This window comes from Ctenopharyngodon idella, chromosome 13, assembly GCF_019924925.1.
Source record: "Ctenopharyngodon idella isolate HZGC_01 chromosome 13, HZGC01, whole genome shotgun sequence".
Taxonomy (NCBI): domain Eukaryota; kingdom Metazoa; phylum Chordata; class Actinopteri; order Cypriniformes; family Xenocyprididae; genus Ctenopharyngodon; species Ctenopharyngodon idella.
In genome coordinates, this window is record NC_067232.1 from 16,586,741 (window position 1) to 16,612,582 (window position 25,842).

The 25,842-nt window shown below is 38.6% G+C and overlaps 2 protein-coding genes and 1 long non-coding RNA gene across 8 annotated transcripts in view; all 3 read right to left on the bottom strand.

Annotated features, from left to right (window-relative positions):
* The window catches only part of pacs2 (phosphofurin acidic cluster sorting protein 2), a 47,819-nt gene extending 41,623 nt beyond the window's left edge, over window positions 1-6,196 (bottom strand). For 2 of the 6 annotated variants that reach the window (XM_051916478.1, XM_051916477.1), the window contains exon 1: window positions 5,533-6,195. In XM_051916478.1, the coding sequence (XP_051772438.1) occupies window positions 5,533-5,651 (119 nt within the window). In that variant the 5' untranslated portion in view covers window positions 5,652-6,195. Of the gene's footprint in view, window positions 1-5,532 lie in introns of all 6 variants that reach the window. The other 4 variants (XM_051916482.1, XM_051916480.1, XM_051916479.1 and 1 more) reach the window with 4 other exon arrangements.
* Window positions 6,197-9,197: 3,001 nt separating this feature from the next.
* On the bottom strand, window positions 9,198-13,449 carry srsf5a (serine and arginine rich splicing factor 5a). The gene is made up of 8 exons (XM_051916487.1): window positions 13,292-13,449; window positions 12,546-12,694; window positions 12,389-12,459; window positions 11,899-12,012; window positions 11,747-11,816; window positions 10,509-10,582; window positions 10,035-10,142; window positions 9,198-9,951 (listed from the first exon to the last, which is right to left on the bottom strand). The coding sequence occupies exons 1-8, from the start codon at window positions 13,425-13,427 to the stop codon at window positions 9,738-9,740; spliced, it is 936 nt and encodes a 311-aa protein (XP_051772447.1). The 5' UTR covers window positions 13,428-13,449; the 3' UTR covers window positions 9,198-9,737.
* Window positions 13,450-16,280: 2,831 nt separating this feature from the next.
* LOC127524717 (uncharacterized) lies at window positions 16,281-19,197 on the bottom strand. Its single transcript, XR_007933153.1, has 3 exons — window positions 18,126-19,197; window positions 16,493-16,586; window positions 16,281-16,418 (listed from the first exon to the last, which is right to left on the bottom strand). It is a non-coding gene; the product is annotated as an uncharacterized LOC127524717 (long non-coding RNA).
* Between the last annotated feature and the right edge of the window lie 6,645 nt (window positions 19,198-25,842).

The window sequence follows — 25,842 nt, forward strand, 5'->3', positions numbered from 1 at the left end:
AAACATTTCCTATTATTATCTATGTTGAAAACAGTTCTAACTGCTTTATAAAAAAAACTTGTTGTAGCAGTGCACTATTCTAAGAAGCCAGTGAATATTCCTGAGGGAACTCAGCAAATTAGCCTTCTAGGTTGGCCTACAAATGGACATCAAGACTGAACAGCTCCATAATAAGGCAGTGACATACAGACTCAGACTCTTGTGCAATAAAAGAGTTGCACCGTCATCCCATTAAAGAGATTTAAAGCCAAATCATACGCTATCCCTCCGAATCAAAAACGTCCTCAAAATACACAACAAAACGCCTCAAATCAAAACAGCGCTTTACCACATAAACAATACGGCTATTTATCCCGCTCCTGTCAGTGTGTGTGTAAGAATGGCTGTGGGTGCGTTAAAGACAAAGGCATGACTGTTTCTTCCCTCTGGGTGAGAACGCAGCACACACTCCACCAACACACACAAATATGACAGCCTAGCACAGCCTGTTCAATCAGAGAGAGAGAGAGATTTCTATTGTTTTACTAAAAATGATGCCCACTTGAGAAGATACAAAGGACCATAAGGAGGTCGTGCACACACTTGGCAGCACAGGGTCACTATAAAGTCTAAGACTGTATTTAAGTTACTGTTGGTGAACGTAATTTTACTCTCAGGATGTATATAATGTCCATTATCAGCTGACATTAGAGATTGTTTACTTTATTAGTCAATACTGGATATTTAATTGCTCTTATTTTCCATATTTTTACTATTAGATCACCTTTTCATCTTCTAACATGCATCTAATCTAATCTTTAAAACACTGTGAAATGTAATCTTCAGTAAATCTCAAAATATCCTTTTTTTTTTATACTATACTACTATAATGTTGTGGTGCCTAAATTCAATTAAAATGACTGGTTTTGGTTTTTGTTTTATTTTTAATTTATTTATTCAAAATAGAATTTTAATGTAAGCCTTTTATCAGTCATAATTAAACAAAAATGAGTTTTCTGGTGTTCAGGACTAATAATATCTTTCCTATTCCCTCAGTATTACCTCAACGTGACTGGGCAGGCCATACTCAAAACTGAATAATGAATTTTGTCATTTTTATTAGTTTTATTTATATATTTCTATATATAAAAAAAATTATTTGACATATTTTTTATGTATTTTCATTATTTATTTCAGTTTTAGCATTTAAACCTTTTTATTTAAAGTTTTAAAGGGTTAGTTCACCCAAAAATGAAAATAATGTCATTTATTACTCACCCTCATGTCGTTCCACACCCGTAAGACCTTCGTTAATCTTCGGAACACAAATTAAGATATTTTTGATGAAATCCGTGAGGCCTGCATAGCCAGCAATGACGTTTCCTCTCTCAAGATCTGATTTCAAAACACTGCTTCATTAAGCTTCGGAGCGTTATGAATCTTTTGTGTCGAATCATAATTCGGATCGCGTGTCAAACCGCCAAACTGCTGAAATCACGTGACTTTGGCGCTCCGAACCGCTGATTCGACACATAAGATTCATAAGTAACGCTCCGAAACTTCATGAAGCAGTGTTTTGAAATCGGCCATCACTATATAAGTCGTTATTTTGTTTTTTTGGTGCACCAAAAATATTCTCGTCGCTTTATAATATTAATATTGAACCACTATACTCACATGAACTGATTTAAATATGTTTTTAGTACATTAATGGATCCTGAGAGAGGAAATGTCATTGTTGGCTATGCAGGCCTCACTGAGCCATCGGATTTCATCAAAAATATTTAATTTGTGTTCCAAAGATGAATGAAGGTCTTACGGGTGTGGAACGGCATGAGGGTGAGTAATAAATGACATTATTTTCATTTTTGGGTGAACTAACCCTTTAAGTTTTGCATCTAATATTCACATTTTATTTTATTTCATTATTTTTTATTTTATTTTAAATAGTTTTAAAAAAATCATTCAATAGTTGTTAAAAAAATCGTTTCTCAAACATTAAAAACTCTCACATGAAAATGCACTTCACATGTTGGTCTGAAAACTGAATGAATGAATAACATAGCAGAAGTGGATTAGCTTTTCTACTTTTAAGTTGTGCCCCATAGCATTCATTTACCTTCAGTCAAGCAGGACTCAACCAGTCAGAATGCGCCGGCTCTGACAGCTTGAACGTAAGGATTATGGCAGCTACAGTGATCTAATATTAAGCCCTTTTAAATCTATCAAATCTGCCATAGCACACAACAATCACACAGTCTTCAGACTATTTTATGTAAATCTGAATGATGATTCTTCTTGTTGAAAATACAGTCATTCAACAGAACACAAATTCAATCATCCTCTTCTTAACTGAAACAATCAAACATCAGAGGAGATCAACAGCTTGAACTCGCATTCAAAACAACTGTGTTTCAGCTCACCACAAACACTTCAGTGATAGCTTGAAGCTGACAACTGACCCACATTCTTCAGAGGTCATAAATTTAGTGGTTGTAATCAAAGACTCACTCTTCAAAACACTCAACACACACATACGCTCACTTAACACCCAAAAGACACTTAACACCAAAATAAACACAAGAGATGAAGCATGACGAACACAAAGGCACTTGTTCTGCCAGACACATGCATGTTTCATTTAAACTAAATACAAATACACGTCAGGTGGTGTGTGTGTGTTTGTGTCCTAATGGGCTTTTGTATTTGTCACAAAAACAAATAAAGCAAACAAACCAATGAATCAGTGTTGTTTTATTATTAATTATTTAGTATTTATTAATATTATGAATTCGATTTTATTTTTAGGTTTCATTTTAATTTTAGCTTTTCAATTAACGATAAACCATTTTTAAGTTTTAGTTAACAATAACAGAACTGCAATGAATCAAATCTTCACTAGAAAGCTGGTAAAACATTTCAGAGTGCCTCTAAGATAACACTCACAATACCCTAACAGGAAAACCAGTCCTATATTAGGGACACGCCCACCACGTCAGGCTTAGCCAATCACAAAGTATCTCCAAACAAGGCCACGCCCACTGCAGTGAAAGCCCACAGGGGGAAAATCCCACAGAATAGCTCAGAAGACCAGCTGCTGTAGCTCATTAATTAGCTTATTAAAAACTGAAGTTAATGTCATTTTTATGACAGAGATGTATGAGTGTGTCTCACTGTGATAAGATGAGTAATTTCTCTCAGATTCTACCCTCAGCTTTAATGATGTGCACAGAACAGACCTTTAAATTAACACATAATTAACTGTAGGAATTGTACGGTCAAATGTCGTGCTCCTCACACACATACAGCGAGCAGACAAAGGGCCGGAGGGAAAATGTGTCTGTGGTACAGTTGTGAATCTTTTATTATGATCAAGAATTCATAAGGCACATCTTTCTTTTTATTCCCTATCCTCCTCTCCATCATCTGCTCCAGTTTAGGCTGTTTTAAAGGGGTAGTTCACCCTAAAATTAAAATGAATACCCTAATGTAGTTCAAAACCTGTATGACTTTTTTCCCCATTGAACTAAAATGGGGGTTGTGACTCCATCACCACTTCTCGCCTCTCTAGTGATGGCTCTGATGTGACTTTCTATTGTGCCACCTGTAATATTATGGTTGTTAGAGTACATTTTACAGTAAAAAGCAGATTTTGCTCAATCAAGTAGATTGGTATATTATCATTATGTAAATTAATAAAATAGGGCTGCACGATGTATCGCGCGATACAAAAAATAACACTGAAATCGCGCTTAAACGTGATTCTTAGTGCGATTATGAAATTGCAAAGGCTGCGATTGTTTTTTTTATGCGCAGCTTGTCAATGAAGTATGTAAAGTATCTTCTGTTTATTCAGCTACAGCAATAGTATGATTGCAATAGGGATTTCCTGGAATGACAAGTGTTATCTACTTCTGCGGCAGGGCATATTTGGAGTTTCTGTGCAATAGCACCCTCTGGCTTTCAGATGGAGAAGCATTTACTACTGATCGCAGAGCCGTACAGATCTGACAAGCTGCGCATCAAATAATCGCAGCCTTTGCCAAATTGCATGCGATAAAATTTGTGATAAATCGTGCAGCCCTAAGTTATAAGTTGTAAAATATACAGACATACTATAATATCAGAAAAATTAACAGTATTTTTTACGATGAATTTCTAGCAACCATACTGCCACTTTTCTACTGTAAATTTAATGAGATTTCTTTACAGTGAAGGGCTGTCGGGCAAAAAAAAAGCACCATAAAAGAAATCAAGTCTTTATCTTTGTATGAGAAGTTGTTTTTCATCAAAAAAAAAAAAAAAAAATCATGCCCTTCAGTGAGATGTTATCTGTTGGAACTGGACCATTAAGTCAGTGAGTTGAACTCAAAAACTGAATAAATCCAAATGGTGAACAAACAAAACACTGGTTTTGTAAACTCACTCAATCAACTGATTCATTGAAAAGACATGATTTGTTTGGTAAATAATGTCTTTCATTTTGAACTGCTCCTCACACAAAGCTACCGCCGGGCTTCAGAAGACTTGTAATCTTCACAGAGATTTATATCATCTTTTGAAGCTGGAAAGCTCCAGCTCCGGTCCCTCTTTATAATTTCTCCTGGAAGTGATGAGGGCGAGTAAATAATGACAGCATTTTCCTTTATGGGTGAACTGACTCTTTAAGGTCATTTGTGGACACCACCCATAGTTCATCATAACAATTATGGGACAGAAACAAAAAACAACCTGCATGCCAGCACACATACAGCAAGCTCGGTTTATTAGTAGCTTTTCTGTTTTGATCCAATGTGTGGCTGAAAGAAAGAAAGAAAGAAAGAAAGAAAGAAAGAAAGAAAGAAAGAAAGGTACTTTGATGACTCATGACAGAAAATAAGAGAAGCAGCTGTCTCTGAACCTCTGGGTCAGAACATTTTGTTCTGGAGGCAGTGCATCTAGTAGATTCACTGGGTTAATTTGCAGGAAACCGGTCCGTGTTGATGACAGCTCGACCCCTCCGGCGAAACCGATTCATAGCAAACCGCGCGTGCCACCTCACCCGAGCGCGGCGCGAGCATGGAACCCTGACGTCACAATGGCCAAAGAGTTTTGTTTGTGTTCGCAGACAGAACAGAACTGTCAAACCCCCCAGGGTCGCGCCAAGCATAACGGAAATTAAAATAATTAATAATAATAATAATAATAATAATAATAACAACAACAACAACAACAACAACATCATCATCATCAATAATAATGCACTATGCGCTGCACTGTAAGACTACTGATTAAAGCGCAACCGGGTCACATTTTAACACTTAGACTAATGGTGAATGACAGAAAAGCGTTAGTAAATCAGCAGAACATCACTGGATTTGTGCCACCGTGATCCGATGCTGACATCGGTCCAATCAGACGCGCTCGATCAGTGCACCACAATGACAGTCTAACTAGTTCACACACCCTTTCTCTGTCTAACACAGACACACACCACTCCCTGCCGCCGTGCACCTGCCTGCCCTCCCGCTGACAAACAGCCCACCTGAGCGTCCGATCACCCATGACTCTCACCTGGGGATGCAGTTTGGAGACGAGCCGTCTATTTCCCAGGTGGCGAACAGGTTCATAGGAACCGGTCTGTTCAGCGCCCCGCTCCCGGGGAAGCTTAACCGGCCACTTCTCTCCGCCATGCTCGCTGCTGGTGTCCCGTTCACCTCCACCCGACGCAGTGAGCAAACTTCTCCCTCTGGATCGCGCTGGATCTTAATCCTCCCTCCGCTCAAACGGGTGTTAATCCGCTGCTCTACGGAGACGGGTTACCGTTCACGGGTTGCGCAGCGATTCGCATGCGTGCAGCTTCATGCCGCTGTGGTTCGGAATTTCCACACCGTGCACCGAGCGCTCGCGACAAGAAACTGCAGCAGCAGTCACTCGCCGCAGGAAGTCACGTGACCCCGAGCTGTACCAGCGACTGGCGCATCTGCGCTCTCGCACACTCGGGATGGTCAGTAAATAACGGGACAACTTTAGACAAACTGCTTAGTGCTGTTTAAAAACAAACAGTCACATCATGCTGTAGGGTACAGTTGAAGTACATTATTATAGAGCTTGCAAGTACTGGACATTTGGACTTAAGCATACTGTAAGTATACTAGATTTTTGGACGTAAGCCCGTGAAATTTGATTTCCAACAGTTGCAAAACGCAAGCACGGAACATTTATTGTATCCACTGCATGTAAAATGAAGTTGGTCAAGATAAAATATTAATAAAATTATAATAATGATTGATAATAAGCTATAATAAATACTTTTTCAAATAAGTAACTCAAGTTATTTTGTTTTCCTATTTAATGACTGACAGCTCTTCTGTCTCCATGTTGAGAGAAATCGGGATTAGGTGCATAGGCGATGTGTGCGCTGTGTGAACGTGATGGTTATTGTTGTTCTAGACTAAATTTGAGCATTAATTTACTCATGTCACTTGCACAAAAACAGTATTCGTCAGCATTCCTCAAAATGAATAAAAACAGTGAAATGTAAATTCAGAATATTACGCAAACCTACAATAACTAAATACATTAAATTACACAGATATACTTTATGTATTTAATCTCACTTTATTAACCAATGTCTTTGCTGCTAACCTTTAATGATCCAACTCAACCATACTAATCAAGCAAACTAGATAAACATCACATTTGTATTTCATTATTTGTTTTTATTGAAGAGTGTTAAACTTTCCTCTGCGTCCTATTCTTCTGCAATCCAGAATGGCAGCAAAGCTGAAAGGTTTGTTTGCGCTGAGCCCTCTACTTCTGTACAGGCGTAAATTTGCATTTCCTTCAGCTACTTCCTTTATTTATTTCACTTTTGGTGTGAAAGGGCCTTTACATTTGCTAAAAATAGAAGTAACTAAGTACCACAATTAGTTACTTTTTCGGGAGTTACACAATATTGTAATGCATTATTTTTAAAAGTCACTTTCCCCAGCACAGATGACAATTTTACAACAATATTTTAATTATATTTAAACATACTTTTCATCACAAGTAATTTGATCGGATTTCGGCAATCAGATTTGATCAAGTCTTAAAAACTGGTTGTTTAAAAAGAAAAAAAAAGGATACTGAACTCAGTTTTGATCATCTCTTGGTTTCTTGATTTCAGGATCAACCCTTCAGTGTGTGTTTTTCAAACTTTTTTGGGATTCCTTTAATCCAAAACATCAGGATTATCCTGATCCCTGCAGCCGAAAGGGGAATTCAGGGTCAATATAAGAAACTAAATCTAATCAACTTTGAAATTGTTCAAATACTAGGCTACAACATTTGTATCATGATAGACAGACAGATAGATAGATAGACAGACAGACAGACAGATAGACAGATAGATAGATAGATAGATAGATGGATAGATATACAGACAGACAGACAGATAGATAGATAGATAGATAGATAGACAGACAGACAGATAGATTGATAGATGATAAATAGATAGATAGACAGACAGACAGACAGACAGACAGACAGATAGATAGATAGATAGATAGATAGATAGATAGATATTATTTTACCTATTAAGCCATTCAGTAAAACTCTCAAATATCAAACATAAGTAATATTTTTAATTGTAACTGTCACAAATGAATCAAAAGTAGTTTATCCCTTATTTCATGTAAATTTATTTGTTTTTATTTATTTGTTGTGGGTCAGATAAGAAGTATATTGTGATGTTGTCCCGTTTACAGTACTGGTAACCCAGATTTGATAATCTAGAGAAAAAGTAACTGGATCAAGGTTATCCAATCCAATGTCGCGTCATTCTTACATGCTGCTATTTCTGGTTTTATTTCTAACATAATCTTCCCGCAAGGATTACTGTATGTGATAATTTTTTGTAAACTGTAATTTTAACAAAGAAACTTTTTTTTCTTTGATTAAAAATTAATGTGACTATGTTGATTCTTTGAAAACAAACATGATCAGTATCATGACAATGGCAAAGCGGCTCTAATACAGCAGCATTTACACATAAGCCAAATTTAAGGTTGTATGTGCAGTAATTAACTGTTCACCTGTCTATGCTGTTTGTGCATGAGTTTCTCAAACAACTAGTGTATTCTCATCAGTACGACACAAATTGCTCAATGCACGTCTGTTGTTTGTTTGTAGTTTGATTTTATCTATTTGTCCTTGGGGATGAGCATCGCAGTGCACCGAGGACACCAGTTTTATGAGCAAATAGAAAAAAACAGATTGGTAGAGGCATAGAGGAAGGGTGTTTTGTCCTTGGACACTACAGAAGATACATTATCGCCTCTCATTCATATTCCTCGATTTGTGGTTGCCAGGATCCTCATAGCAACAGAGATCAATTCATAAAATGGAGGTTTCAAGTGTGCTTCTAACGTATTGACTGAATCAATAACCCCAGTTTCTGTGCTGTGTACATGTTGAGGCCCTAGCTGGGAAAAATATTGATTCTCACAGAAAAGCAGACACCATCTGAGTTATGTTATTTTTATAATCACTGTCATATAAACTCTATGGGCCAGTTATTCAAAAAGTTTAATCTGGTTCAGAATGATCTGAATTTGGAAATCCTGTGTTTTGCTATCCAGGATCATGTAATCCATCTTTTGTGCTGGTTTTTCAAAGCAAAATTGGACTGGATCAACCTGATCCAGATCCACACTTTTTCAGATTACCAAAGCTCTATTTTTTACCAGTTTTAAAGTTTTATTAAATTTTTGTTCTTGAAATCCACCCTTCTGATGGAGTCAGTATAATCCAGGGTTTTTTTTTTTAATTAAAGGTATCCCAATCTTACTAAAAAGTTTTAAACACAAACTGATTTTATCCAGACCATAACCAAGATTGGATTTTGTGATCTAATCTGATTTCAGAATCCATTTTCAAGATTCAATCCAATCCAATAGCCAAAATCCAATCAGATTACTTTTGAACTAGCCCTATTATCTAGTTGACCCCTCTGGAAAAGGGGATCTTTACATTTTGTTAGAAATCAATTTCAAAATTCAATTAATCTCTTCTAGTCACCCAAGCATACATTTCTATGATACATGCTGATCACATAAAGATCACTGTTGTAAATGTGCCATCTTAAGACTTTTTTCTAAAAGCTATGAAGCAGCATCACCTAGTGGACTGAGCTGAAAATCTGCAGAGCTTCACTTTACACACTTCAAGTGATTAACACACATCTGGCACCCAAATCAGAGATGACAAAGGAGTTTATTTTATAGCAAATCAGAGATCAGATAAAGCTAGAATGATAGGCTTTAGTGTTTCTAACCCATGCAGAGGTACACTAATCCAATTCAGCACACATGTGAGGGGCATTAGGAAAACACACCATCTTTCTCTGCCAAATACCAATATACTTTATTCCAGAGTGTATATACAGGCATAACCTTCTGTTGAACCATAAAGACTCAAACAAAAATTAACAGGTGAGTTCGAGAAACAAAACCCACATACATTTAAGTTCTCTACAGAAGTACTCCAGGACTGATATTGATCAAATAAAAATAGAAAACAAAATGAGACATTTGTGAAAAATATCCAATCTTAACCCACTCCATTATCACTTAAACCCACCCAGCTCATTAGCATAAGAAATAAATCAAAACATCTTCATACATTCATCCACTCAACTCGCATTCAGTAATTTACACTAAAGTAGCACAATGACATATGCCACATTAATAAGTGAAAAAGCTCAGTCTCTCGCACACATACAAACACAATTAGTTTCAGTGCTGACTCTCCGCAGAGGCAGATCGGGAGCGACTCTGTTTCCTCGGGGGAGACGGCGAGCGGGAAGGAGAGCGGTTGCTGGTGTTCTTCTCCGGGGTGCGACTGGCTGAGCGGCTGCGAGAGCGCTTGCTTCCACGCTCAGGGCTGCGACTCCGACTGGGCGAACGGGAACGGGAGCTGCTCCTGCTGCGGGAACGACTCCTGCTACGACTGTGGAGAGAAGAAAAACAGGTTAAGATTTTGTAAATGAGAATTCTTCAGCGTGAAGTCAAGTGCAATTGTCTGTTACATACTTCCTCTTGCGATCCTCGTACAGCTTGAGTTTGCGCCCATTCAGATCTGTTCCATCCAGCTTCTCGATGGCATTCTTCATATCACTGTGCGAAGCAAACTCCACCACCCTGTAAAACAAATCAGGACACACTCAGTTACAAGCATGTGACGGCCGGCAAAGTCCCTTTCAAGGAAAGTCTGTTCACTTGGCGGCCATATTTGCAATGCCACCGGGCAGCTATTTCAGACATCCAAGACCAAGCCCTATCTATTTGAATGGGGGAATCCTGAAATCGGAAAAATTGCTTGCCGAACTATGGGAACCGTTGCTTCTAATGGCAGCTGCAGTGACGCAATGTCTTTAGCGGGCAGCATATTCCAACATATTGCGCATTGCAGTTTCTCCCATTCACAAGTGATAAGAGCGAATCGTCTTTCTAAAGGTCTTTGATGACGGTCAGAACACAGTCTTGTGTGTATGCAAAATATCTTACCCCTCATTCTTATTGGTCCTGTGTGCATCCACAAAGGTCACTTCTCCCACCTTCCTCATCAAGTCCTTCAGATCCTGCAGGAAAGCAAAAAGCACTTAATGACACGTTTTCAAGAGAAGCTCAAAAGCACTGAGTCACACACTGCAGTTTAGCACCCACATTAAATACACACTGCAGTCTGCAGCATCTGCTCTAAAGTGTGCACTGGTGCACCTGTAGAAAACTCCCTCAACAGATGTCATCTTACCTGTGGATTCGTCCGAGTTATAAAACTACCAGAGCGTTTTCGGCAACACGAGTCTTTTAGATTGTGTGAAACAGCAGGAAGCAAAGCCCTCAGATGGAGACACGCCTGACTAAGCTAGCTCCTGAGAAGGGGTTCTCATGATGTTAAGTAGTTTTTGTGCAAGTCTCAAAACTACCTTCCGGAAATCTGTAGCATCTTTCTCCATTTACAGCTAACTCCAGATTTAAAGTGACAGAACCCTCTTTACCGTGTAACTATCCAGTGTGATGAGCTACTTACCGTTCCAAACCACAGAAGGCATTAGCAAAGAGCCACTTGTCCAAATAGCAAACGGAAGCAATGAAGCGTTAAAACGACCTCGGACTCGACCCATCCGGCCTCCGTAAGAACGGACCCCACCAGAGAGAGAGGATGGGGGAGGGGCCAAAACCCTGCACCCCTCCCCGCTTCAGCACCAACAGAATAAGACCCAAACAGCAGATCGGGGGAGATGGAGCAGATCTGACATCACAGACCCTCCAGAGAGCGGCTACCCAGCTCCTCTAAGGCTATCCTGTGCTACGGCTCTGTCTGGCGCTACGGACCCAGCCAAGACTTAGACCGGCAGACACTGCGTGTCGGGTGAGGCACCAGAGGGACACTATTCAGAACACAACCAGGGAGGGCGCTATGCACCTCGGAGGCTGTGCATGCAACTCCAATTAAAGAATACCAGAGCACAGCTGTTAAAGAAAAGGTTTGAAAAACATGGGTCTGGGTTAGAGAACCTTTCAGCATTCAATTCATCATTTTTTTTTTTTTTTTTTTTTTAAACTTATGTAAGGTTTGGCTGAGGTGAAGAGGAAATTCTACTTCCAGTTTAACAGTAACAAAGATAACTAATAGTTTGTGTGCTTGTACTGATGTCAAAGGCAAGAGAAATGCAGGGATGATGAAACACTACAACAGCAGGCTGCTACACCGCTCCGCTGCTACCGCTCGGGATGCTCACCTGCCAGCTGATGCGAGAGGAGAGATTCTCCACAATGATTCTGTGCTCCGTGCGCACTGGTGGTCCATACCTAAAAAAGGGGCAGAGGTTAACTCATTTGACTGAACCGTACCAGAACAAACAGCGTAGGATTACTCACAACGCTAGCTTACCTGGAACCCCCACTGCGGGACTGACGATACCCTCCAAAGCGTGGAGAGAAACGTCCTCCCATTCCTGGGCCGCCACCTCTTCCTCTGCGAGAGCGAGCATGCTCGATAGTCACCCTGAGGTTAAGACAACAAAATTGAAGTACATGGCAATGAAACAAGTAACGACAGGTCTTTTCTATATTATTTCGAAGCACATCTGAATATAGCATATTAATGAAAAAGAAAAAAAGTCTAGGAACTGTTCTATGCATTGGTTGGTGATTGGATTTTTGCACTCAAAGGTGGAGGAAAATAAACTTGAGCTTGCAGGGGCAGAGTTTAAGTGGACTAAATGCTATTTGGATTAAATATTACCATGCAAGTTTACTAAAAATAAACTGCGCATAGATTAACAATAAGACTTATAACATGAGTTTAGAAAATTGGGCTAATTTTAATTTCAAACAAACCACATGAAAGAAGTCATCTATATTTCTGGATTCAGTCTCACCTCTCGCTGCACAGCTCTTTTCCATTCAGCTCATACACTGCGTCATCTGCGTCCCTGTGGTCGTCAAACTCCTGTGACAATCAGACAATAGGGGGCAGTAAGACGCATTTCACTACCGCTTCACACATGAGACCCCCAAATAAGTTTCGGTACTCACCACAAAGCCAAACCCGTTTTTCAGGTTAATCTCCCTGATACGTCCGTAGCCTTTAAAGAACTTCTCCACGTCTCTTTCCCGAGCATGGGGGCTCAGACGGCCGATGAACACGCGACATCCACTCATTGTGATTAAAGATTCAAGGAAATCTGGGAAAAGAGCGTGAAAGTATTGTTAATCAACAGTCTGGCAACAAGTACTTTGAACTACAGGGGAAAAAAAGCATTTGTGCGCCACCCTGTTGGTCACACACGGTATAACCACTGGCTAATCATTTACAAAAGTCAACGTATCATTCTCATTAATAAACATCCAAAAGCATGACAACCGATGGGAAAAACAAGATGATTTTCTGTAACACTAATAGGTCTTTCAAGTAATATAAAACAAAAACTCGTTTCTAAAGCGATTCATCTACTTTTTATACTGAATTCATGCTGATAAGTTACAACAGGCAACCCTAAAGTGCAAAAAATAAGTGCTGCTATAAATTACCAAAACTACTTAAATAAAATGCTTATCAATTTTGAAAAAACAACACGACTAATCTGGCGAACACGGAGCAGCCTTGCGGTCGAGGCCCAGTCAGCATGCGCAGATAGATTTACTCGATGTTAAACCGTAAAAACGGACAAAATACAGTTAAAACGAATTCCATTTGCATTAACTAAGTTTAAATAAAACGACAAGCTAGCAGTACATCTAAAACAAAAAGCATTTTTAAGAATTCGACTTCGTCTTCTCACCTCTGCTTACAGGACAAAATGGCGTTGGCCTCGAGACTGAGGGACGCGGCCGCGCGCAGAAGCATTTATATGCGTGTTCACGCGCAGGGGGGAGGGTAATGGGAGGCGAGTCTCGTTCACGTATACGTAAACACATTTAAAATGGACATTTCACGATTTCGTATATCCTTATACCAGTTATATATACTTATATCGTTTAATCAACAAAATAAAGTCCTGGTAGATATTTATTTGCTAGACTTTATACTTTTAGTATTTTAGCTCGGTTAACACAGTTGGAACCGGATTTATTCAGTCTGGAAGTTTCCAAGAAACTGAAGAGTGAAGACGTCACATGATCTGATTATCTTTATTGCTGAACATATCAAGAGTCACATGAGAACAAATGACTCTTGGTGTGAATTAATTTAATTAATGTTTAAAAATATTCAGAAATTACAATGCCCCTCTCCACCCCGTGACAGCAATAAAATTCAGGGGAAAGCCTTTTAATTTCTTTATTCTCTGTTCATCTGTAAATATCTGAAATTGTCAATCACATCAAAACAAGAAGTACTAATCGAGTCTAGAAATGGCATCAGTGGAGAATGCCTACAAAATGGGTCTTTGCTGAACTAGTAAAAGATCTCGGTTGTGGCCTCAGACTAAATTAAACAAAAATAGCATCATAAGAATTAGGCTCTACAGAGAGGATCTTTGACAAAATAACAGTGAACAGAATCATATTCCAAATATAAAATTCAATTTTATAAATACTTCACCAAAAACATATTTCCTATAGATTTGACTCATGGGTGGTGTTGCCACCTACAATGCCATGCCATCCTGAGCGACAAAGGTGAAGATTTGCAAAGAGAGAGAGGCAAAATGGCACAGAAAGATCAAAATAATACTGAGAGATGAATCATTTACTCTAATATGGACCATAGTCAAGGTAAACACATTTTTTAATATTTCACAAATGAACAGACATTTTAATGTTCTTTACTGTCAATATTTTAGCTGCCGAAACACTGAAAATGTACTTTTCTAACAAAATTTGCTGTAAAACATGTATTAAGAAAATTGCTGTAGGACCAAAAGATAATCAACCTTTTGAACAAACTGTGCATCTGTCTTTCACAGCTTCATTTTCATTTGTGAAAAATTAGATATGGTGTCTACATTTACTAAGGTCTTTTCCAGAGCCTGGAGACTGAAATGACCCTACAACCTTTAGTTGTTGCCTTCAGTTACTGTTGAGGCTGTATTACACTTCACTACTTTTAAAATCTGAACAGATTTTAAAACACTAGGCATCATACACTTGTAGATGTTGTAAATGGTTACAGAGAAAAACTGGCCATTCTACACTAAATGACTGAAGATCCCAGACTTACAAGTCTTTCAAAACACAACAAAGCAGAAACATGTTTGCTATCTTCCAACTGGATGAAATCAGTATGAAGCTAAAAAATTGAAGTCTGTACCCATTATACACAGCGCAAAATCTGCAGCCTGGCTTTGACTTTTGGCAACTGGTGTCGAATCCTCCAGACTGAAAATCGGGGCAACAATCTGTGCAAAAGTCATGTAATGAGGTGTGGATGACTCATTTTAGCAACATCACTCTTTTCAGTCTGCCAGAAAGCACAATAACTAAAGTCAAGAGAAATGACCATTAACACCTTTGCAACACACATTCCCTCTCCTAATCACTCAGACATTGCATTCAATCACAACACTGTTGTACAGTACTGATACCAGACCTGATGTGCAGACCCCACCCACCCCCTCAACATCACCCTCACAAATGCCCCCTTTGTGTCCTGAACGACAGAACAACAGGGGTCTTTTGTTTCATTTGAATCCAGCATATCAATGGCTTACAGTTATAAGGCTGCAATTTCCAACTGCTGTCAGTGTGTGTGAGACACGTGATGTCATCTGCCCTTTTATTGAAAACCTTGCACTTAAATATAAAAAAGAACAACCAAAAAGATAGAAATAAAATAAATGTAAACCAAAGATGGCATTAGTTTGACATCATATCATTAAACTAAAGCAGATTTATACTACTAAAGTCACTGAGGAAAAAAGTAAGGTTAGGAATGTGAGTTCCTCTGCAGATGACACAGTTTTATTCTATCACAAAATAGAAAAGAATTAAATACACAGCAAACTCGGCTAAATCCAGAGAATACCCAGATGAGTTTAAAAGTCAAAGCGACAGACAGAAATGAATTGACTACTGAAAGTTCAGTATTTTTGAGGGCGGGGCCTGTAGTGCTTTCACACACCAGCAGGGTACAGTCCATCGTGTTCACCCATCATTCATATTGTCCTACTTATAAGAGAAAGAACACTACATGGCAAACACTGTTTTGATTTCCCTAAAATCTTAGCAAAAATCAAACAATTCTAAAACTTTAAGAGTACCATTGCAATGTTTTTAAATCCCTGTGGACTCTACAGAAAAACATGACTTTGATTTCCCCTTTCAGAGAGGCCATGAGGTCTGGTGTTCATCCAGCCCAACAGGAGGCGCTGTAGCAGCAGGATCAGAGGTTGAAGTGTATATGTGTGTTCAATTTAGTGTAATACTGTGTATGTGAGATCACACGCGAGTGTGTCTGCAGCTGTGCGAGGTTCCAGCTGCTGCCTCTGGGGCAGATGAGGGCTCATCGTCGCTGGAGTCGTGTGTGTGTGAGTGTGTGTTCTCCTTCCGAAGGCCCATGCAGATATGGGTCTGGAGTGCGGCGGGCGTGAGCCACTCTTTAGGCAGACAACTCTGCAGAAATGGAATGCAGGAGCTGAAATATGCCAATCGATTCACCCAGCGTGGGATCTCTTTACCACACAGCAACTATAGAGAGAGAGAATAAAATATGTGAGAATGTAGAAAAATGACTAGCATATATGTCATCAGTCAGTGAGGTTGTATATGGCCTAGTCTGATCATTTATAAAAGACAGACAGAGAAAGGCATAAGGGGCGTGAACTGACCTCAGACAGCGAGGAAGAAAAATGGTTGCAGTTTTTGTGCATCAGGTGGTAGGCGTTCCCCTTGAACTCCTTTCCTAGCTCCTCCATTATTTTATCAATGTCCTCCTCTGCAAAGTCTGTCGTACCCAGAGCTATAGCCTCTCTGGAGAGGAAACAGGACCTGTGACATGGTTTTTATGGCTCATATGTGTGTGTATGTGATTATGTAAAACTCACTTGAATTTGAAAGTCTCCCCCAGTTCTGAGGCATTTCCGGGGCTGATCTCAAAAATGCCACTGAAGGGATATGGATGGCCGCCATATGCAAACTCTAAAGGAAACAAAACAACACATAATAATGTAGGTTTTGATTGTCACTTTAGAAGGAATTTTACAAGAACAGTATACTCTACTTTAAAACAAGGCCATCTTGAACATTAGAAGGAACACTTTGTAAAGTATTCAATCTAAACTATTTGCAAATAATATTTTTATTTTAAAACATGCACAAATTCACAATTATTTGTAAGCCTAATATGCCGAAAACAATAAAAATATTTCTTGTCTCGTCGCATTCAGTTACGTAGATGATTCAGACTATATTTTCAATTCAAATAATCAAAATCTGACAAAAAGTGGAGTGGTTTGCTTTACTGGATATTCCTTTTTGTCGTTTAAAATTTCTATCATAAGTATTAAATGTTTAGCTTATATGTATGTAACTTACATTAACTTATATGTAAGTTACATTACATCCTACCTCGCATTCTTTCACTATTAAAAATTTAAGCGTTACGCTGGAATTCATATGCGGTATCTGTGAACAGTACCTTTTTTTTATTTGATTAACCATCTCAAGCATTTTGACATTGATAAGCACAGTTAGACTGCAGAGGCAACCAGCCTAAAAATGTAACTTTTTCTCATCCTAACAACAAACAGAGAATATCAAATATAGAGAATATCAAATATCAAGAATATAAAATACTGGTGGAAACAATTTGGCCATTTCTTGTCCCACTCATTGTTTATGGTGGTTATGGCCCTGCTTTAAAGGAACACTCCACTTTTTTTTTTTTGAAAATAGGCTCATTTTCCAACTCCCCTATACTCTATACAACTATACTCTTATTCCGGCGTAATAATCAAGGAACTTTGCTGCCGTACCATGGGTGCAGCAGGCGCTGCGTAATATCATTGCGCCTGCTGCACCCATGGTATGGCAGCAAAGTTCCTTGATTATTACGGTGGAATAAGAGTATAGTTCCTAGCCATATCGGCCTAGAAAATCGCAACTTTTCATTTTCCGTCAGTCTTAGTACACAATTTAACTACAGAAGAGTCAAGTTTTAAATAGGAAAAATATCGAAACTCTTTGGTCATTTTTGAGCGAGATGCTAACAGTCTAATCAGATTCAATGAACTATGCTAAGCTATGCTAAAAGTGGTACCGCCAGACCCGGAGATCGGCTGAATGGATTCGAAAACGGTAAAACTCAACTGTTTAACTCTAGGGGAGTTGGAAAATTAGCTTATTTTCCTTTAAAGTGTTCCTTTAATGTCGGCATGAAATCAAAATTGACTTCTTCAAAATTGAAATCTTGTTTTTCAAATGGAATATTGCAGTATTTATTGTAAATAATCCAATCAATTCCCGGTTGACAAAATCAAGTCCCGTCCTACTTTTTTTTTTTCTTGTTCGACAAGCCGTTTCACTTGTATATACATCACAATAGGGAAAAAAAGATAATTGCAATTGCTATCATCTTTTCTTCATTATTGTGACATTCATCTGTGTATTAGTGAGAAGCTAAAGATCCTAACAAATCACAGCTCAGTCCTCAGAGCTGCCTACATCTGCTCTGCCTACATCTCTCTCTGCTTTCTCCTGAGCCTCTGTGTGTGAAAGGGTGAAAAAAAAAAAAAACAGAAATCATGAAAGAAGAGCATATTCTCTGTCACTTTATGACACAGATCATAAAGTGATCTAATTGGCTACAGCATGTTTTTTCTTCTTCTGTTCTATCACTACAGACACAGACAACACTCCACTGCCACTTGTAGGTCAAGTCATTTGCAAAAAGCTTACACAGGGTATGCAGGCATTTAAATGCTATTGACAAGACTCAGATCGCATAGTGATTGCATCAGTGACTGTTGAATGAACAAAAACATATAAAACAAGGAAGAATAGTGATGTATGAGTATATATGACATTACATAAATGTGGCCACTCCAATAAATACTATTTAAAGGCACAATATGTATGATTTTTGGATTAATATATTCAAAAACCATTAGAACAATGTTATATGTGACCCTGGAACACAAAACCAGTCATAAGTCGCACGGGTATATTTGTAGCAATAGCCAACAATACATTGTATGGGTCAAAGTTATCAATTTTTCTTTTATGCCAAAAATCATTAGGATATTAAAGGGTTAGTTCACCCAAAAATGAAAATAATGTCATTTATTACTCACCCTCATGCCGTTCCACACCCGTAAGACCTTCTTTGATCTTCGGAACACAAATTAAGATATTTTTGTTGAAATCCGATGGCTCAGTGAGGCCTCCATAGCCAGCAATGACATTTCCTCTCTCAAGATCCATTAATGTACTAAAAACATATTTAAATCAGTTCATGTGAGTACAGTGGTTCAATATTAATATTATAAAGCGACGAGAATATTTTTGGTGCACCAAAAAAAACAAAATAACGACTTATATAGTGATGGCCGATTTCAAAACACTGCTTCGGAGCGTTATGAATCAGCGTGTCCAATCATGATTCGGATCGCGTGTCAAACCACCAAACTGCTGAAATCACGTGACTTTGGCGCTCCGAACCACTGATTCGACACAAAAGATTCATAATGCTCCGAAGCTTCATGAAGCAGTGTTTTGAAATCGGCCATCACTATATAAGCCGTTATTTTGTTTTTTTGCCGCACCAAAAATATTCTCGTCACTTTATAATATTAATATTGAACCACTGTACTCACATGAACTGATTTAAATATGTTTTTAGTACATTAATGGATCCTGAGAGAGGAAATGTCATTGCTGGCTATGCAGGCCTCACTGAGCCATCGGATTTCAACAAAAATATCTTAATTTGCATTCTGAAGATGAACGAAGGTCTTACGGGTGTGGAACGACATGAGGGTGAGTAATTAATGACATTATTTTCATTTTTGTGTGAACTAACCCTTTAAGTAAAGATCATGTTCCATGAAGATATTTTGTAAATTTCCTACTATAAATATATCAAAAAATTATTTTTGTCAGTGGATATGCATTGCTAAGTACTTCATTTGGACAACTTTAAAGGTGACTTTCTCAATATTTTGATTTTTTTGCACCCTCAGATTCCAGATTTTCAAATAGTTGTATCTCGGCCAAATATTGTCCTATCCTAACAAGCCATACATCAATGGAAAGCTTATTTATTCAGCTTTTCAAAAATTGACCATGATGACTGGTTTTGTGGTCCAGAGTCACATATATTTTGTTGACTTGTGTACTTACATTATCCCAAATGTTTCCAAGAATGTTTAAATCCAGAGAAATAAGCAATTTTAACCAGGACATGGACCGTGTTTGTGCGTCGACTATCAATGACATCATACCAGCGTTACCTTTGGTTTTCGGTTTTATTTTGTAGAAACCACGGAAACACCAAAGACGCTTTAATATATTATGTGTTTTATTAGACAGGTGAGCAACTGTTTGGATACATTCATCAACAGAAAACTAATCATTGTTATATAGCTCAACACAGTAAGTCTTATTGTTTAAATCTTGTTTTCTTGATTTACAGCGAGTACCATGTTTTACCATACCTAATATCGATCTAGCTTACTGCAGTGTGCAACAAGTGTTTCATAGCAGCCGCCGAGCAAACGGAGAGTAGCACTATAACAACTTTCAACACACAAATGTATCTAGTATGATAAAACAGCGCTGCTTTACCCCTCATGCGCTTGACCGGGAGAAGCGGAAGTGGTGACTGCGGCATAATAAACATTCCGCTGCTCTCGAGACGTGTGTCGCGCTAGTCTCTCATTAGCAATCGCTCCAGCGGCCTCGTTTCTGCTCGCACAGCACTTGGCCCTGCTCTGCTTCATACTACAGTAACATTAATATTCTCATCTATGAACATGATTTCTGACCGAGTCCCATCCTTATTCTTTTCCACCAGCTGTAGATGTGAAGACAACACCCCCCATTGATCCGCAAAAACAAGGCATCATCAAGCTACGCCTTTGTTTTGAATATGCGACCTCTAGGACGAAAAATTACATATTGTGGCTTTAAATAATAATAAAAAAAACTAAAAAAAACTGAAATGATGAATTTTCACCCTCATTTTGTCATAGTATTTTTTATTTGACACTCTAAGAGTAATGGAAAAAAACTGTCTACCATGTCTGCTAATTGTAGTCCCAGTAGCTGAAACAACCTTTTCCACTGTGAGTAATGAAGTTCTTTACAAATGGGACAGAGGTTTCAGTTGAGGTCTAGAGTTTGATGCAATAAAAAAATAAAAAATAAATCATTGAATAAGCTTAAATAGGTCACTCTACCTCTGCCGTAGATCTCTATTCCTGAGTGGAAGACTCCAATACCCAGAGTAGAGGTGTATTCATTTATCCAGTACTAAGAGAGCAAGAGGAGAAAAAGATCATCATATAATCATGTTTTAATTAACTGTAAATGTATTTGTTTCTCTATGTCTGGGTCTATCTATCTATCTACATACCTGCCTACCTATATTCTGCATCCTATTAGCTGTACAAGGCATTCAAATCAATGAATGGTGCACAAGCCTGTTATATACACACAATAAGGTGAAGGGGGAGGGGTGATTATTGATAGAAAACATGTCTGTGTGAGGCCAAAAAGGTGCACCAGCTGCCCTTCATGAATAATACAACATGCAGAACATGATTTAATGTACACAGAAAAGAGACTAGTCTATCCCACCCCCTTTATGTGTGATTGTGTTTTATACGGTCTATGTGTATTCCTAGGGAATGCATGATACTTTGAATGATATGTCATTCGCTTTTGGATATTGTATTTAGCATCTTATTAAATGTGAATGTAAAATCCAGTCCACCTGTATACCATTAGTCACTTTCTGATGTTAAAATGAATGTCTTGTGGTTTTATAACATAATATTGCATAAAATATACAGCATAAAGACGTGTTGTTAGTACATTGATGACCACAAGTGTTACTTTCTAAATAAAAATGTGGATTACCACAATAACGATCACATGTGTTCTGTCTAGTACGTGTGTTTAGATTGTGATGGGGTGACAGCGCCTCCTCGAGCAAGGGAGGAGAAACACACGCGCTCTCATCTTTGCCCTAGACTCGCACATCAATACTGCTGTCAAAGATGCTTCAAAGTAGGTTTGCAAACGTGCTTTTAAAATGAAACCTCTATGTTAGCGGCCCAAATTCTTCATGCTGATGCTGATTCCTGAAGTCTTTGTATTGTTATTTTATAACATGCAAAATTAGAGCCCAAAAGCAGCGAGGTTTATGATAAACAGTGTGTAAAGGATGAAAGGGTTAATGAGCTTACCATGTCATACACATTAAGAATAACGGGTTCATTTGCCATCCTGAGAGAGAAGCGCTCGGTCCCTTAAAATAACGGGCGTTTATTGCTCTCGAGATAGCTGCCCCCTCGCGCACCCGGGTTTCGGATCCAAAGAAGATTAAAACACACAGCAAAGTCGCTACACCAACATCCAAAAGACCAAAACACTATATAAATGATCCACTCTTGTCATTTTATCCATCAGAGAGTCATTCTGTGAGATGTTTAGTTGGGCTCGCGGGCCTGGTCGCGTTACTAAACGAGAAACAGCGGCTGCAGAGGTAGGCACGGACGAGGAAAGGCAACAGGGCATCGGTTTCCATCAATGGTGAATCTAGCGAGAGAAAACAGGCACTTGTGGCCTCCCAGTGCGCAGCGCGCGGACAGTCTCCGGTAAGCGCGAGGGGAAGAGAGCACAGGCACCGAATACGACCGGTTTTTCACCGGTTTTCAATGGTAGACACTAAACAAAAAAGTCCTGAAAGGGCGCAGATGATAAGTGATGCACAACGACTGGCTGTCAGTCAAATCAGGAGTTTGAATTCCAGTTAAGATGACCAATATTCCATATAGAATGTTGCTGTAAAGAAGCGCGCGCTCGCGCGTGTTTCGATTGCACTGGTTGTCTGACCGCAGGGGTAGCAGATGTGATGTCGAAGGGAGCTTGGTGCAGTCCCGACCCCAACAGCCATCAGCGCCGCAGTCCCGGGGTTTGTCCTCATGGAGGCCGCGCTGAGCAGCACGGACGCGGGGTTAAATTCCTAAACACGGTTCACTGTATCGATGATGACATCACTCTACCCGGGTCGCGAGCGCGAGGAATCTAGTGTGCACTAGAATCAGCGGAGCGTGCGCTTATTACATCATCAACATCATCATCACGATCAATACGCAGCGCGTTCATCATCCCCCTCCATCCGCGCAGAGCGTTATATCGGGGCGGGGGCGATGCGTTATGTTAAAATGGCATCTAAAGAATGTGTTAACTGACATAAACTACACTGTAAAAATGTTAGTAATTTTAAAGGAAAATTAATTCTGCCTGTTCAATGGTTAACTGTAACATATAAGGTAATATATAAAACAAAAATACAAAATTTTACATTATATTTTAAAATACAATACACGTTATTTTACTGCAAAAGAAGTAACTTTTTACTTGTCAAATAAATGTCTGCATGGCCTTATAATTTACTTGCAAAAATAAATATGTATCAAGACATTGCATATAGATTACAGTAAAATATTGTTAAAAAATATTTTTGGTATAGTAAATAAGAAGGTATATTTTATGAGGACACATTCCCAGGATTCCTGCAAGCCATCATATTTGTTTAGAGCTTATTTAAAAGGTTATTTTTGTTAGCAGTTATGCACATTGGAGTGATTTATGTGTTATGTTTTTGGTGTTGCTTCATTGTTTTTATCTTATATTATGATCGGTCACACTTTCTGCAGAGGCCAATTTTAATGAACTTTAGGCCATTGCATGGCTTTCCGTTATTACAACAGCTCATCTAAGCTGGTGCTCAATGCTCTCAGAGGGTTTATTTGTGACGGAGAGGGAGAGGGAGTTAGATTTAATGCTTACTCTGTGTGACCCATAACATGGTGAGGCTGTCAGTCCTCATAGGTTTTGTATTTGATTGATGGTGTTTGAGCAAAACTGCACTATTAGATTGTACAGTATTACGTGCTTTTGAATCCATGTCCCATTTCTCACAAATTGTTAGCTAGTCTTGTCTAGTAGAGTACAGTAACCGCATAAAGGAATGTGTTAGACTTGTTTTAGCCTTGCAGCAGTCATTTAGCCTAATTAATAAAAGAGCATTACAGAGCTATCATTTAGCAGGTGCTGATTATTCAATATTCTAAATACATTAGAAGTAAATGTAAATAAGACAAATCTTTAAGTAACCATGATCCCACCACCCTTTCTGCTTCAGCTATAATGTAATACGACTCCAGAGGAAGTACTGCATTTTTTCTCTCCTACTTTAAGTGCATTCAACTACTGCTGCCTTTAAGTGTATTGATTTCTGATGAGGAGGACTAATACACACACACACCGACACAAACACACACAAACATGTTTCTGTTCTCAGACAGCAGTCTACCCATTTAGACAGAGAGACAGCAGCAGTCCATCCACTCACACAGACAGTTATCCTGAGTCAGTCATCTCAATGGGACACAGATGCAGAGCAGTTCTCTGCATTCCATCTATCCCTCACCAATGCAATTGAACCAACTGATTTTCACAGTACAAAATATTTTGAATCTGCAGTCAAGAGTCATGATTAATATATGTCACTAGGAGAAGGGATTAAACTATTTTGACAGCAATATATTTACTATACTAGTAGCTACACATACATTAAAAATCTTATATTATGTATGTATTTATTTATTTATTTATATCTAATTCGAATTCAAAAAAGCTATATTTTATAAGAATTATATATTATTATTATTATAAAATATATATAGGCCCTATACATAAGATTTTTACTGCCATTATTACATTATAAAACTATATATAATTATTATATATAAAAATGTTCATCTTAGAAAATCAGAATTCCTCTGAAATCCTGAAGGGGGCAGTGGAGACACTTATGGAGCTTCTTCTGGGCAGGACTGTATTTCCAAAGACAATGCGCATAAACTACTGCTGCGTCCGAAAACTGGAAAATACTGCCTTCGGAGGACACATTTCAAGGTAGGAAGACATCAAGGCACGTCCGAATCCAATGTTAGCTTCACTTCCTGTTTCCTAAGATACCTTTATCTGATCGATTTTTGAAGGCAGCATAGATGTGTCCTTCGCTGCCTTTGATATCCCACAATCCTGTGCTTTCCATTCTGTGACAGTTGAGCTAGAAAAATAAAGATGGCGTCCGAAAGTTGCGTTTGCTGTTCAGTTTGTGTGTAAATGTACGTTTTTGACCAACATTTTCCACTTTTGATGTCATTTCTAGCGGGAAATTACTACTGTAGTAATTAAATATTTTTTTAGTTTTCACCAAAGCTCGCGCTGTTTTGCGTTAGATCATTCAACTGTTACGCTGCCTCAGAAGTCTGTCCGAAATCAGTTTCGTGAGGTGCCTTCATGCACAAACGCTGCCTTACAAGTCACTGCCTGATAGGGCAGCGAGACAGCAAAGCAGCTGCCTAGGTTTTCGGATGCAGCCTACGATGGAAACACTACCGAATAAATTCCTCGATGCGCAACAATAAAATAACGTGACTTTGCCTCAACAGAAATGCAATATATTATACATAACCATGTTTTCAGTGGTGTATAAAGACCTTACATAATAAACCGTTATGTTTTTATTACCTTAGAATGAGCCATTTATATTTACATACACCGCGGGTCCCCCCTCCATGTCAAGTTGTGATTTTGCGCCGTTTCTACAGTAACCCCAAACGGACAAACTGTTCTACAGAGCGCGTTTCGTCTCTATGTTCGTCTCTAGGCAGCTTGCATCGTCACTACGTTGAATATGCACGAAGAAGTAGTAGTAGTCGACTGGTTTATTAGTAGCAGAAACCGTTCTTTGTTAGAAGTAAGAAGAAACCTCATTGCTTGCCTGGCTATCTGCTGTCTTAGACATTTTTGTCTTTGTGTCGGCCACTGTAGCTTCTCTAAAAGTGCTTCGAATGGGAAGGGTGAGCACGGTGATGAGCCGTTGGTTGCAATTCGCAGCCTCACCGCTAGATGCCGCTACAATTTACACACCGCACCTTTAATTCATAATTAGAGATGCACCAATATATCGGCCAATAATCGGTAAGAAATAACTTTAATCTTCAGAATTTAATGTGTTATTAAGTAATGTGTTTGTTTATAACTGATACCAGTTACTCTGAAACAAGTTAATGAAATGGAGAGAATACATTTTTTATTCGCATTTCTTTCAAAATATAATTAAAAATATAATGATTAATTTTGAATTATAATG